General features: G+C 40.5%; 1 protein-coding gene across 9 annotated transcripts in view; it reads left to right on the forward strand.

Moving 5' to 3' along the window:
• Positions 1–16,072, forward strand: part of CSPP1 (centrosome and spindle pole associated protein 1) — a 140,275-nt gene that overhangs the window by 43,402 nt on the left and 80,801 nt on the right. For 6 of the 9 annotated variants that reach the window (XM_077492831.1, XM_077492832.1, XM_077492835.1 and 3 more), the window contains exons 5-7: positions 4,340–4,363; positions 7,242–7,322; positions 13,562–13,666. In XM_077492831.1, the coding sequence (XP_077348957.1) occupies positions 4,340–4,363; positions 7,242–7,322; positions 13,562–13,666 (210 nt within the window). Of the gene's footprint in view, positions 1–4,339; positions 4,364–7,241; positions 7,323–11,435; positions 11,731–13,561; positions 13,667–16,072 lie in introns of those variants that run through there. The other 3 variants (XM_077492834.1, XM_077492839.1, XM_077492837.1) reach the window with 2 other exon arrangements.

The raw sequence follows: 16,072 nt of genomic DNA on the forward strand, positions 1-16,072 counted from the left end.
TAGCATTCTCCTATCTAATTTTTTTTTTATTAAAAAATGAATACCTTTTTATAATTGTTAATTAAATATATATGCTGCGCTTCCAAATACAAAATGGACTACACACTATGAATAGGTAATAACCAAAGTGCATACAAAACATTTGAAAGTCATAAAGTGATAAACCCAGTCTCTACCGACTGTAGAAAGTGACAGTAGTGCAACACATATATAAAAAAGATACATTTATAGTGAATAAAAAAATATATATGTAAAAAAAATATATATGTAAAAAAAATATATAGCAAAATGCTAACATGCATCCAAGTGGTTAACAATTATACCACTTTCAATAGTGTCCATAGGATCGTGTATAAATAAATGTTGATCCCACTATTAGGCAAACATAAATAAAGGTGCTCCTATGTATGTATGCGATATCCAACTGTGTAATTTCAAATGTGCTTCAAAGTCCATGCGATTCTGAAACTGCTTTGTGTGTGATCCAAAGCATTCTGTAGTTTCCTCACTCAGGTGCTCCCCCCTAGGTATTAAACGCTCACCTCTGAGCGTGTGACTTTGCAATTAAGCTTAGTCAATACACGCCTGTGAACCACCTCTGGTCTCTGCAGTGTTACCGGAATCTAGGACTCATCAGCGCAATGCCTCGGTATGTTAGTAGAAAAAAGGACTTGATAGTGTAATAAAGTTTAAACAATGTATTAATCAAAGCAAAACCCTCATATGGGGTACTCGCATAGATCAGGTGCGCCACTCTACATCAAGCGAAAATGGGTAAAAAACCTGGACTGGTTTCGGGATGGTATGTGCTTCCTCAGCAGATCACCTGCCTAACGTACCGTCCTGTCCCCTCCCCTTTATAATTATTACACGTGGTTAGGTGACTTCTAACTATTGGTGCTTCTCCTTTCCTTCCTTCCTGGGGGCAGAGATTACCCTGAGGGCTGGCATAGGAAACAGGAGGGAAGAAGCTTTATTAGTGATCCTGTCTTCATCTTAGGTCTCATTGTGCATGAGCTGTATCTCTGCCTGAGCTCTGACAGCTCTTGGCTCAGGCAAAAATACAGAGCATGCACTGTGTTGGGAGGCATTTGACTTGAGAAAAGGATTTGTATATAATGATGCGGCAAAGCTTCCAGGTACTGACCACTGGGGGATCAGCCATTTTTATAGTGGCTGATCCCAGTTGTCAGCCTGGCTAGTGGTTATGTATGGGAACAGCATGATAAACAGGCAAAAGGTATATAAATCTAAGGTTGTGAAAACAACAAATATTGTCAATAAGAATATTTTGTAGGAAACTTTTTTAAAGAACGGTTTGTCATTTTAGGCTCGAGACCCTCTTTAAATTTGTCTTTATCTTCACACAATGCTTTCCTCAATGGTGATCAGACATGGCATTTTGCGTTTATGCCCCGTGAACTGTTCATTCTTTTTTCTCTTTCAATTGTAGTGCAGTGTAGTGCAGTGCTGCCAAGCTCACATTCTCTAAAAGTGATAATTGAAGGGGGAAGTGTTTAGTCAGCTCACACGAAGAAAAGAGCATAGGGAGAATCTTGGCAATGTAAAATCACCAGTTAATAGTACAGTAAACTCACAACTGGCATGTTAGTCTGCAAAAGTAAATTGTGATGCCACATCCTGGCTGTGCAGTGTTACAGGGATGTGTTAATCACAAGAGTGGTTAAAAAGGATCTTAGAATATTTTTATGGTAAAAAAGTTTGCATATATGTATTTCAACTGTCAGTTTTGCTGTTTGAGTGGAGTTTGGCTTTAGAGTGTAACTAATGCTGGCCACACAGCTGGTCTGACCAGCTGCAGATGTCAGCGTTGGATGTCAGATTTAAACTCTGTACAAATCAATATCCAGGGCCGCTGCTGTTTGCATGTAAACCACTCATGTACATGGTTAGGTGTGAACAGAGCTTCGGTTTCTGCAAAGTTCTGGCCACAGCTAATCGGACAGTTTGTAGTGTATTGCAACCTCTAAATGCAGCATACTATGCTCACCCATGTGACTGTAGGCCTTTTTTCGACTGATAGTCCAATGGTGTCATCTTTTCATCAATATGCATTTTCTTAACCTGATGATCCTGCCAGTTTTCAGACTTCTGGTTTTAGGATTACCACGCTTCCTAAGTAGGAGCAACAATGCATGCTCCATGTACACTTCATTTTGCAAGCATATACAGATCTGTCTACACCAGGCAAGGCATCATGGGATATTTAAATAAAATAAACTTTTGCGCTTGGTTAATAGTGATCACAGGACTGCTGTTACTACTGTATCCTGAATATTGTACCCAATGCAATACTAAATAAAAAGACTGACCTGTCAGTGTTGGCCCTTGTACACACGGTTGGAGATTCCGACAACCAACTACTCCGACGGATTAATTCCGGAAGAGGTCCGGAAGTGATGTTGCATACACACTGTTGGACTAAGTTGTCGGAAAATCCGATTGTACATAACGCGATGACGTTATTTCGTTACGACGGGACTATGTTCAGGCTAGTAGCCAATAGCTTTGGCCTAGGAATTTGATCTAAGCATGCATGGCACTTTGTCTGTCGGAGTAGGCTACACATGATCAGAGTATGTCCGATAGGAGCATTTTGCCGGAAAATTTTACCGACAAGTTGGAAAAGTTGGTCCGTCGGATATTCCGACTGAAACAGTCCGATGCAGACCACACACAGTCGGAATATCCGACAAAACGGTCCGATAGGAAACATTCCGACGGAATCTCCGACCGTGTGTACAAGGGCTAAGTGAAAAAAATGTGTACAATTCCAACCAAACAAACATATATATCAGTGTTCATAATTCATAAATGATGAATACAACATGATCCACTCAATTAGAAAATGAAAATACACAATAAATAAACAAAGTAAAAAAATGTATTTAAAAAGTTCACATAAGCATATATCTATGGATTGAGGGGACCTCACGCCAAAGAAAAAAAAATGACATGAGGTCCCCTCAATCCATGCCAGGCCACATGCCCTCAGCTGCTAAAGTAAATAAAGAAGTGGGGTCACCCAGATGTCACCGGACAACCCCGTCCCTTTGTGACATCATTGATCATATATGGATGTGTCCATATATGGTCAGTGAATTCATGAAGGGGCAGGTCACTTGATGATGGCAACAGATGAGCCACCCCTTTGTTTACTTTAGCCACTAAGGACGGGGGTGCTTTTCGATGGCAGGAGCGGTCAGGTTCGGTTGGCCGTAATATATATTTTTTTTGTTGGTTGGCAGATGTTTTTTTGCATTGTGATTGATGTGGACCTACATTGCTGGATGATGTGATAGACAGTGGATGTACGTCTGGGGATATTTTTTCCAGGGGGCCGTGTTGTATGTTTATTTTACTTGATGTTTTTATTGACATACCCAATATTCATTCACATAGGGGGTCTGGGGTCTGGGGACCCCTTGTTAAAGGGGGGCTTCCAAATTTTGATCAGTCAACCCCACAACCACCGGGCCTCCCTTTTTTAAAAACCTTTCCGGCTCATTTGTTTACATTCTGATGTCAACTGGGAATTTTTGCTGACAGCAGGGGTGAGTCATGCTTGTTGGGGTGCTGGCAGATGCCGCTTCTTTAACAACCAATGACTCATCGCTTCTGCTCTCTTCTCTATATTCCCCTCGCACACTTTCCTGGGTGTTCCTGGCTCATCGCTAGTGGGTGCTGCAGCGACTATCAGCTGGATACTGGAAAAAACTGCTGACAGCAGGAATGAGTCGCTGGTTAGGATGCCGGTGGGTGTCGGCTCCTAACAACCAATGCAAAAATGGATCGTTTGTTCATTTACATCCATCTAGGTCCCCTTCTGTTTTTTAAACAGAACAGAAATGGAGGCTCTGTAAAAAAAAAAAACGAACCCAATTGGACACGGATGTAAACTGATGTTAACGGATGATCATTCATTTACATCTGTTTGACTATACAAATGCATTGCTGCTCGTCTTTCAGCTGTCGACAGACGGAACACCAGTGTGAAAGAGCTCTAATAGTAAATATATCCCTCAAATTCTTTCTTTTGAACACATTTGCATACATTGAGCAAGTATATAACCTGAAAGGGGGGAAAAAAAACTTATTTGTACCAAATTTAAGGAATTGTGTTGTAGACTGTTAAATTGAATCTGTGGTTTTATTCTTATTCAGTTTAGAAAAACCATGAATGTCCTTTTTATTGACGTGGTCCTCATCGTTCTTTTTGTTCCATGTTATAATAATCACGCCTGTTTGTCTACATATGTTGCAGTAAAGTAAAGGCATTATTATCATGTAATAGTGTGCTGTGTTTCCTGACTTCCAGGAAAACGCTCAGGTCAAAAGAAAGGTAGGAGGGCTGAGTTCTGTTTTGCCCAACGCCGTATGTAAGTCTAAACACAACTGCTTGTGTGGAAGGAATAATTAAAATCGTGTATTTTCCTGCTAACCAATCCCTCTTTAGTAGAACTGCTCTGCATTTGATTGGTTTTGCTGCTAAGCTTAGAAATGACCAAACTGCATTTATTTCTAGATTACCTTTTTTTGTCGTATGCAAGAAAATTGTGCAGCTGCTTATATATTAATTAGTATCCATTAATTACATGTATTTTGCTTCAGATTATTAGTTGCATATGTGCTCACTCTTATGTGTACTTAGTGGCATTGTTAAGTCTTGTAGCTGCATGAGGGAATCTGTACACTGCTTGCCTGCTCTCACCCCTTTTATGATTTCTGAGCATGTATAATCTCTGTTATGTTTCCTGTGAGCATTCAGTTTTGTTCACATATGAGCCGCGTACGGCGCACAGCAGGAGTGTGGAGAATCCTGGTTCACCGTTTTTTAGCCTGAATTTTAGACTGAGTTCGGACCTGAAACGGACCAATAGATGCACAGACCCCCTGCAGAGATATGTTTATCGGCTCCATAGAGAGCTGGTCAAAATCTCCTGCTATTGAGAATTGAATGCAGAAAAACCGCGTCCAGTTCGCAATGGTGTGAACCCAGCCTAAAGGGTCTATCCACCCAAAACATTTTTATTTTTTTTGGTTTTGCAATGCTGGGCTTAGTATACCACTTGCTTCTTATATCTCTTGGCAATGAATTATTCAATGATTCAGCATCTACCCATTACTGAAATAACAGTTTTTTTATTTGACCCTTTTATTGCTAAGGATTGAACATCAATAAATTGGTGAATATTATTGTTGGTGTTTTGATAAATGATGTAATTTAATAATGAAAGGTGCATGAACTGAAGATTTGGTCATTAAAAACCTAATTTTTTTTTTTGTATCGGGTTTAAAATAGAACTGTTGCACAGCTATACATTTAATACAAATATAATAAGTGACTGCTAATAGAATTGTATTTTAATAGCAATGAGCAGACATGGACATAATCTTAAAGAGGAATTTCACTCCATAATCACAATTAGTTTACATGTCCTGTTAATTGGTTGTGTGTGAAAATATAGAAAAACATACTTGCTAATCCATGGAGTTCAGTGTTGTCTTTCTGGCAGCAAAATTCTGTGTCTCTCTGCTCCTGTGCCGCCAATCTCGCATGTGTGCAGATGCACGGGGGTCTCTGCCTGTCCCCATGGACCTGAGGAGAGGAAGTGCTTTGCATGGGTGAAGGTCCACTTTAACTACATGAACCATTTTGTCATAGCCATATTCCACTGAAATCTTTTGGAAGACGAGCATCTTTTGAAGTTTGAGAAAGTGCAAAAGTAGGGCCAACTACTGCCTCTCAAATGCTTCCATGCTTACAAATTGTACAGAAAATATTAGTGGCTATTGATTTATAAATCAGTGAGGATGTCTCATAAATACCCACAGTATTTGGTGGGTTTAAATCAAAAACAGGACACTTCAATAGCCAAATGAATCTCTCTTAAAGGAATCGCTCAAATGTTTCTTCAAAAGGTTCCCCCTGCAATGAAGACATGAAATAATCACCTCTCCTGTGCTGGCAATCATTGTTGCATTGAAAAGAGAGGTCATCTGAAGAATCTTCAGGAACTAACACATCTTGGTTCAATGATTTCCAGGTTGGCTGTTCTCTGTGGTTTGGTTTATTGCATCGACTACCATGGGATGTATTTTATTTTTTGAGCGTCCTGCTTCAAACTGGAAAAAATATCTGATATAAAAAGAAATCCTTGGTGGTGATATACAATGCAAGGATATTCACAAACATTTTTGCATATTCCTATTTTCTCTGTTCTGAAGATATAAATTCAAACTGGTTGATAAGTGGAACTATCTGTTTTCATTATAACTACAGCAGTCTTAGCGTATTACTAAGATTTAAACCGTAATGCCATCACCTTCATTTTAGGGCTCTAAGATTATCTCAGCAGAGTTTCAATAATTTTCTTTATAAAACGGGGTACACATCATATTCATATCTATGAATGTTATGAATGAATCTATATTATGCTGCCACCTTCAGGTGATTGGACACAGATCTTGCCCCCTCTTTCTTGTTCATGGTCTGCTACAAAAACTGAAGCCTTACCTCTCCAAGATTATGCTTGGAAGGGGACTCCCTGTCTTGTTTTTTTTGTCCCTCACTTGTCGTCCATGACACTCCTCCTGATTGCCTGAGACACAGCAGTGGCGCCATTGGCTCCCATGGCTGTCAGTCAGCCAATTAGGGGAGAGAGGGGGTGGGGCCGGATGGGGGCTCCATGTCTGAATGGACATGGGGAGCTGTGACTCGGCTCCAGTGCCCCCATTGGAAGCTGCTGACTGTGAGGGCACTGGATAGGAGGGAAGGGCCAGGAGCAACAAAGAGGGACTCGAGCAGAGGAGGATCTGGGCTGCTGTGTGCAAAACCACCTGCAATAGAGGTAAGTATAACATGTATGTTGTGGGTTTTTTTTTTTTTTGCTTCGGTTTTAAAAAAAAAATCCCTTTAATTTAAAAATGTGAAAGGTGTTTTTTTTCATAACAAGATGTATATTGTTACATACATACCAGTATGGAAAGGAGTTAGAAAGAAGGGGGTAGGTCAGATTTCTCCGAAGTGAAATATGTAGTAATGTAAGCCCTATGTTCAAAAGCACTGAGGATTTTGGACGAGAGAAGAGTAAATAGAAAAAGGAGGGGGGGGGGGGAGATGAACAGCTATGTATTTAGTGATTTGCAGGTTGAGTGAAAATAACAGTTTTTGTTTTTATTCTGACCTTTTATCTGTATTATATTTTTCTCTTGTTTAGAAACAATTGATAAGCACAGGGGAAGTGGACCCAGGCACTCATGGCCTATCTCTTCCTATTGGTGAGAGGCTGTCAGGCAAGGTAAGCCTCTTGTTTGGTTATGCCTCCTTTTTTAATGCATTGAATCCCGACAGGTACTTCAGAAACTCGGAGTCTCATGACTGTATGTGTTGCTTCAAGAATATTATGAATTTTTTGTGCTTGAAGAATGATATAAGGCGTTTTCTATTAGCAGTCTGCAGTTGTTTGTTCTAATTTCAGATAATTCTTAGAAAAATAATTCAGATCCTTGCCTGTCGGCATACAAGGGGCATGCAGATAAGTTTTCCACTGCTCCTAGAAGCTGAAAATCACTGCAGTACACCACGCTATTCCAGTGATCTCCACTTGCTTTCAGATCCTGTGCAGTTGGCTTGCTGCACTCAGAACACAGAAGGCTGGTCACCTAGAACGAGCACCGTTCAGAGAATGATTTGATTTGCATCTTCTGTGATTGGCCGATTTTTATTTTTATTTTTATTTTTTTATTTTTTAATGCCACCTGCGCCATGCTGTGAATGGTGCTGGTGCAGACCGGCCTATCTCCTGTGATGCCACAGGTCAGCCACTCGGCACAGCACCTGGAAGCAAGTGGATATCACTGAAGTAGTGGTGCGTGCTTCAGGGGTTTTCAGCTTCCAGGGGCATCTGCCAGGTATGGTATATACATCACTCTTAGGGCTCCAGCCACAGGAGTTTGGGACAGGGATGGTATGGCTTTTTTTTTTATGTGTGTGTGTATATATATATATATATATATATATATATATATATATATATATATATATATATATATATATTTCCAGTATGACATATATGTTACCTTGGCCATAAAACATATAAGGAACTCTGGCTCAAAGCCATCAGACCATCCTCTGGGGAAAAAAGACAATGATCAACAATACCAAACTCTTACTTTTCCTCCTCTTTATATTCAACAGTAACTCCTGTCTAAGACCCCACACATCATCTGCTACTGTTACTGTCATCTTTTGATACCCAGCCTAATTCTGGTCCAGAGTCATCAAGATTTTGCAGCAGTAATGAAGAAGTAGTGAAGGAGGAGGAAGTGCACATTTGATCATTCTCATATAGATATACAGTGCCTTGCGAAAGTATTCGGCCCCCCTTGAACTTTTCAACCTTTTGCCACATTTCAGGCTTCAAACATGAAGATATAAAATTTTTATTTTTTGTGAAGAATCACCAACAAGTGGGACACAATTGTGAAGTGGAACGAAATCTATTGGATTTTTGAAACTTTTGTAACTAATAAAGAAAAGAAAAGTATGGCGTGCAAAATTATTCGGCCCCCTTGCGTTAATACTTTGTAGAGCCACCTTTTGCTGCGATTACAGCTGCAAGTTACTTGGGGTATGTCTCTATCAGTTTTGCACATCGAGAGACTGAAATTCTTGCCCATTCTTCCTTGCAAAACAGCTTGATCTCAGTGAGGTTGGATGGAGAGCATTTGTGAACAGCAGTTTTCAGCTCTTTCCACAGATTCTTGATTGGATTCAGGTCTGGACTTTGACTTGGCCATTCTAACACCTGGATACGTTTATTTGTGAACCATTCCTTTGTAGATTTTGCTGTATGTTTGGGATCATTGTCTTGTTGGAAGATAAATCTCCATCCCAGTTTCAGGTCTTTTGCAGACTCCAACAGGTTTTCATCCAGAATGGTCCTGTATTTGGCTGCATCCACCTTCCCCTCAATTTTAACCATCTTCCCTGTCCCTGCTGAAGAAAAGTAGGCCCAAACCATGATGCTGCCACCACCATGTTTGACAGTGGGGATGGTGTGTTGAGGGTGATGAGCTGTGTTGCTTTTATGCCAAACATATCGTTTTGCATTGTGGGCAAAAAGTTCGATTTTGGTTTCATCTGACCAGAGCACCTTCTTCCACATGTTTGGTGTGTCTCCCAGATGGCTTGTGGCAAACTTTAGACGAGACTTTTTATGGATATCTTTGAGAAATGGCTTTCTTCTTGCCACTCTTCCATAAAGGCCGGATTTGTGCAGTGTACGACTGATTGTTGTCCTATGGACAGACTCTCCCACCTCAGCTGTAGTTCTCTGCAGTTCATCCAGAGTGATCATGGGCCTCTTGGCTGCATCTCTGCTCAGTCTTCTCCTTGTCTGAGCTGAAAGTTTAGAGGGACGGCCAGGTCTTGGTAGATTTGCAGTGGTCTGATACTCCTTGCATTTCAAAATGATCGCTTGCACAGTGCTCCTTGGGATGTTTAAAGCTTGGGAAATCTTTTTGTATCCAAATCCGGCTTTAAACTTCTCCACAACAGTATTACGGACCTGCCTGGTGTGTTCCTTGGTCTTCATGATGCTCTCTGCGCTTTCAACAGAACCCTGAGACTATCACAGAGCAGGTGCATTTATACAGAGACTTGATTACACACAGGTGGATTCTATTTATCACCATCAGTCATTTAGGACAACATTGGATCATTCAGAGATCCTCGCTGAACTTCTGGAGTGAGTTTGCTGCACTGAAAGTAAAGGGGCCGAATAATTTTGCACGCACCACTTTTCAGTTTTTTATTTGCTAAAAAAGTTTAAAATATCCAATAGATTTCGTTCCACTTCACAATTGTGTCCCACTTCTTGGTGATTCTTCACAAAAAAATTTAAATGTTATATCTTTGTTTGAAGCCTGAAATGTGGCAAAAGGTTGAAAAGTTCAAGGGGGCCGAATACTTTCGCAAGGCACTGTATATATCTTCATAAAAATCAACTGCAGTGAGGCCACAAACTATATTAGTGATTAGTCCTTTGGTCTCTGCCAGCCATTTCTGGACACAACCTATTCAGTGTAGTTTCTTTTTAAATCTAAACTTAAACTTGGTACAAAAAAAAACTCCGGTCCCCTCTGTAACATAACCTTATGTGTCCCTGTCCCTGTGCCTTATGTTATAAAAAGTAATAACACAGGCACAGGGACCTATATCAGCGGGTCTTCCTGCGCTCACGTGACTTGGCTCTCTCCTCTGCCCGGCTGGCAGCTTCAGCGGGTGGGGCCAAACACTGCCGCTGACGTCAGCCGGGCAGGAGGAGAGGGGAGAGAGAGCCAAGGAGTCACTTGAGCACCAGGAGACGCTCTTATATTTTGTACAGACCGGCATATTGTTTATTTAACACAGGCACAGGGACAGATAGCGTTGTGTTTGAGGGGATGGGAGGATTTTTTTTGTAGTTATGATAGCAGCAGGAGGGGGGCGGGCACTGACACAGAGCAGACAGGCTGGGGGGGGGGGGGGGGTGGGGAGGAGAGAAGGACAGAGCAGGGCTGCGAATGACGGAGGCATATAAACTGACCACAGTGCCAGGGCTCAGCAGCCACAATAAACTGTGCTCAGTTTACGGGGGGAAGGTATAGCCGGGCAGGATCTGCTAGGTTTTTTAGGTGATAGAAGGGGCCAGATTACACAGCAGAAGCACTGTGCTGTATAACATGCTTTAAGGGAACAGGGTCTGTGTTTTTTTTTTTTTTTTTTAGGGTGACAAAAATGAATATATTCAGCTTACCAGTACTTACATGTGGTGATTGCTTTATGCACAACTATCAATCTCCTGCCAGTCCCATACCGGGAAAAAGAGAAAAACTTAAATAATGGGATTTTTAGTGTGCCTTACAGGAAAGACCACAAACCAAAATAAAAACATTCAAACTTTATTAGAAGTTTAAAAACATTATAAAAAAAATATTAATGGTACAACAATGTCAACTTTCCACCACAACAGTAACACATATAACAACATGGCTTGAAGATGTCATAGCTCCAAAGTCACATAGTCTTAAATGGGCATCATGGATCTGCACGTTTTGCCAATAAAAATAGCTTCATCAGGATCCAGTCCCTCTGCTTTTCTTTTAAAACCTGACCACACTAAGCAGGGGAGAACAGCATGGTCAGTTCTCTAGCTATGTTGGGAACTCAGCCTGCTCTCCTCCAATGATCAGACTTGTCCTAACATGCCTCCCCTGCACAGCCTTTCATTGGGAAGCTCTGTGTACTGCTGTGTCTCCTCCCCCAGCTCTTGTGCATTTGAGAACAGAGGGAGTGTGATCACTAAAAACAGGGAAAAGGGTATTTTATAATGTTTTTTTTTTTTTTTTTTTTTTAAATCTATACACACATGTTTTGCCTTTCCTTTCTATTTTAAACTGAATCCGTTGTTTTACTTGTTGGTGATCATTTCCAATCAGGAGATAGATAGTTGTGCATTTTGTATGAAAGAGGGATGGTGCCTTACGTAAAGATGTGTGTGTTAGTTGGCACCACCCCGATTAATAATGTAAATGGTGATTTAGTCTTGATGCTTTAGTCTTCATTTTTTAGGCTAAGAACAATTTATGAAAGTACAGAAAATGGATTGTAATCTGGCTAAGAAATTTCAGTGTCCTCTGGAGCTTTCATTGGGCTGAACTCAAGTACAATCTTATCTATCTTCTAAGCTATGCCATGTAAACTGCTTATGGAATTATAATTTAATGGAAATGAATAGTGGAAGATGTGTTTGTAGTGGAAATCAGTTGAGCAGCTTGGGCGAAAACCATTGCCCCCTCAATAGATAGAGTGGAGTGATTAGCCATTTCCACCCAAGGATGGGAAATATGTTATTTTCAGGATTACCAGCTGAATAAGATGGATGAAAAAAAAAAAAAAAACTAATGCAAGCCTCACATCTACAGCCCACCACACACATTACATTTTTTTGTACAATCTCTTTTAGATATACTATCAACTATAATGTGCCTGCCTAATTGGATACACATTGGCTGAAAAATTTAGGTAGGCTTTTTATTATATAGTTTTAGTAAATCTAAAGTTGATTGTACAAAGATTTGATAGTCAGATTGTAACAGGTATGGTGACCTTAAAGTTATTGTAGCGTCTCGTTTAAAAAAAAATAAAAATATATGTTATACTTATCTCCTCTGTGCAGTTGGTTTTGCACAGAACAGCCAGGATCCTCCTCTTTGCTGCTCCTGGCCCCTCCCTCCTGTCGAGTGCCCCCACAGTCAGCAGCTTCCTATGGGGGTGTTCTGACAAATGTCGAACCTGGCAGAATATCGAACCACGTCACTTCCTGTGACGTGGAATAAACCAAATGCACTGCGCATTCATACCGTATCATCTGCGCATGCGCGGTGATGTCAGGACACTGCATGTCAGATTCGTCGACCGACTGCCATGTTGCTACACCCCACACTCTGCCGTACTAAGCCTGCAGTGAGAAGGCAGCAGCGGACATCTTTTTACACCCACCCAAGTCTTGCTTTTCACACTTATTTTTAGCACTAAACTGAGCTTATATAGTGAAATACAATATTTTCCAATCCATTACACTCTTTTCATATTGAATTTTTAAAGCAGTGGTGTTCTGTCAGATTAGAAAACTGTCATATCTGCAAGATTTCCGCTGCTTTTAAAATTCAACATCAAAAAGGTGTCACAGACATTTAAATACTGTTTTGCTGGGGAGGCTGCTAGACACAAGTTTTTTTTTTTTTATCTTGATGCATTAAGATAAAAAAAATCTTCTTTAAAGTGGTTGTAAACCCACTATCCAAAAAAGAAATAAAAGACAAAGGCATAATGAGCTAGTATGCATAGCATACTAGCTCATTATGAATTACCTTCGTTTGAAGCCCCCGCAGCAGTCCTCTTACCCCGCTCCAGCCGGCGCCATCGATCCCAGAGTTTCTTCCGGGTATCGCAAGCTCCGGCGATATGATTGGCCGGAGCCGCGATGACGTAATTCCTGCACATGCGCGTGGGAGCCTCCGGTAACAGCACAAACATGCCTTGCTTCAGTGCGCAGTACGCAAGTTATGCGCAGGTTTAGGAAATATCCGGTATAGCTACAGGTAAGCCTTATAGGCTTACTTTGTAGCAAAAAGGGGTTGTAAAGGGTTTACAACCACTTTAAGGCCTTGTTTTGGGGTTTAGATATACTTAAAATTCTCTCACTGAGACACATGACTGACATTTTAAAAAGGTTGCTTATTTCACTGGGTTCTAGCATCAGGCATTCAAAGTGTTAGAATTGCCACCCTTTTAATGCAGTACAACCACCTCAGTCTATTGAAACTGATAAACCAAAGAAGCTGGCTGCAGGGCAATAGTAAAGCACATTGATTACAGGTAATGATTTCTATAGATCAGAAAAAATGTTGCCTTGACTTACATTTAAATGTGTGCTTTGTTTGCAATGTAGTCAGAATTGTCTGGCCACACTCATGCAATCTATGTGCTTAGGAAAGACTGCGCCATGAGAGAAACCGTGAATACAATCAATTTCTTAGGATAAAGGCGGACGAGCAGGAGACATACCGTCTTGCTGCAGCAGCACATTATAATCAGGTAATTGGATCTGTTTGTTTCATGCAGATATAACCTACTGGATATTTTGTTGAAGCTTTGCAAATAATTTGTTATACAGACATTGGACAATTGATTCTTATATTATTTGGGCTTTCCCTGGCCTTTCTGCTACATACTGCGAAAAGATGTGATGGTGGTAGGGGGTGCACATTGTATAATCAGTCACAGTAATAAGCATTGCTCTTTAAGTCTGGCTTCAAACCTTTATGCTTCTGTTTTCATGCATTTTTTCATGTTTTTTTTCAGTGTGTGCCTTCACGTGTTTATGCACGTTTTTTTTCCTTTTGACTTTTCCTTAAAAAATCCTTTGCTTCTAGGAAGTAGCATACAGAGAAATGGCTCATGGATATATGTAACAAATGGGTAGAGGCAGCCAAAAGGAGTCAATCTAATATTCTTATGCCTGTAAATGTCAGGTTATGTGTACCAAATTGGAATTTAATCGCACAGCGTAACTAGATACTGGTAGAAAGTATGTTTTCCCGGGGGAAAATTCAGGATGTAAACTTTGAAAAGATGTTATGTTATCTCTGTAAAGAGCTGCTGGAGGGGAAAAAGATACCTGTGACCCTCCAATTCTGGAATTAATTTACCCATATGGCCTGAATTTGAACATTCCTTCTATGCAGAGTGTTTGCTTAGTAACATTCCATATATTGCCTATTAATGTCACTGTGGGCTAATTTTGAGGTTTGTTTTACAAAGGCCTGGGATTCAAGGAGGTACAATGGTTTTACGTCACCAAAAAACTGCTGGAGTAATTGATATTAGGAAGACTCCTGCACTGTCGATTCTCAGCTGCCAATGTGTTGCATTTTTGATGCTACAAAAAATACATTTAGTACCGAGGGGCCACCCAAGTCTTTGGGGCATTGAAGGGTCTTCTAACCAGATTCTAGGTTCTATTTTCTTCCAAATCAAATCTCTGAAGAGATTATACATTTTTTTGAAAAGCCTAAGTGGAACCCAGGAAGTATGTACAAGCGTAGCGTAGGGGCATCCGTATAATTTTAATCAGATTCACTCTTCCTATTATGGACAGGAGTTTACATTATATGCCACATTTCTATCTCATGGGAAAAAGTTAAGTTTTAAAAAGTCGGTGACTGCTTGGGAAATGTGGATATCCAAATAGATTATTTCCTGCACCACTTTAAAATGGAAAACGGATCCTCAATGCCTCTGGGAGTGGGTCCAAAAGCAGTAACATGGACTTATCCCAGTTCACCTGCAGGCCTGTGAATTTGCCAAGTTGTTCTATTATTATTATTATTATTATTATTATTATTCAGGATTTATATAGCGCCAACAGTTTGCGCAGTGCTTCTATGCAGTACATCACCCTGTTTAGTGAAGGCCCAGTATCTGCCAGGAAGAGTGATATATCATGAGCATTCAAAAAGTATTCATACCCCTTTGAAATTTTCCACATTGTGTCATGTTACAACCAAAATCGTAAATGTATTTTATTGGGATTTTATGTGATAGACCAACACAAAGTGGCACATAATTGTGAAGTGGAAGGAAAATGATAAATGGTTTTAAACATTTTTTTTACAAATAAATATGTGAAAAGTGTGGCGTGTATTTGTATTCAGCCCCCCTGAGTCAATACTTTGTAGAACCACCTTTTCTCTGCAATTACAGCTGCAAGTCTTTTTGGGGATGTCTCTACCAGCTTTGCACATCTAGAGAGTAACATTTTTGCCCACGCTCTCCATCGAATCTGACAGCTTGAGCTATTTTGCAAACAGCAATTTTCAAGTCTTGCCACAGATTCTCAATTGGATTTAGATCTGAACTTTGACTGGGACATTCTAACACATGAACATGCTTGGATCTAAACTATTCCATCGTAGCTCTGGCTGTATGTTTAGGGTCATTGTCCTGCTGGAAGGTGAATCTCCGCCCCAGTCTCAAGTCTTTTGCAGACTCTAACAGACGACTTATGCCGCGTACGCACGGTTGGACTTTCCGACGGGAAATGTTTGATGTGAGCTTGTTGTCCGAAAGTCCGACCGTGTGTATGCTCCATCGAATATTTTCTGTTGGAATTTCTGGCCACAAATGATTGAGAGCAGGTTCTCAAATTTTACACCAACTTCACTTGTTGTCGGAAAGTCCGATCGTGTGTACACAAGTCCGTCGCACAAAAGCTCATGCATGCTTGGAATCAAGCAGAAGGAGCCGCACTGGCTATTGAACTTCCTTTTTCTTGGCTCGTCGTACGTCTTGTACGTCACTGCATTCTCATGTTCAGAATTTCCAACAACATTTGTGTGACCTTGTGTATGCAAGACAAGTTTCAGCCAACATTCTTCAGAAAAAAATCCACGGTTTTGTTGTCGGAATGTCCAATCGTGTATATGTGGCATAAGTTTGTCC

Source organism: Lithobates pipiens, unplaced genomic scaffold, assembly GCF_037356315.1.
Source record: "Lithobates pipiens isolate NorthernLeopardFrog02 unplaced genomic scaffold, aLitPip1_a1.2 Scaffold_19, whole genome shotgun sequence".
NCBI classification, from domain to species: domain Eukaryota; kingdom Metazoa; phylum Chordata; class Amphibia; order Anura; family Ranidae; genus Lithobates; species Lithobates pipiens.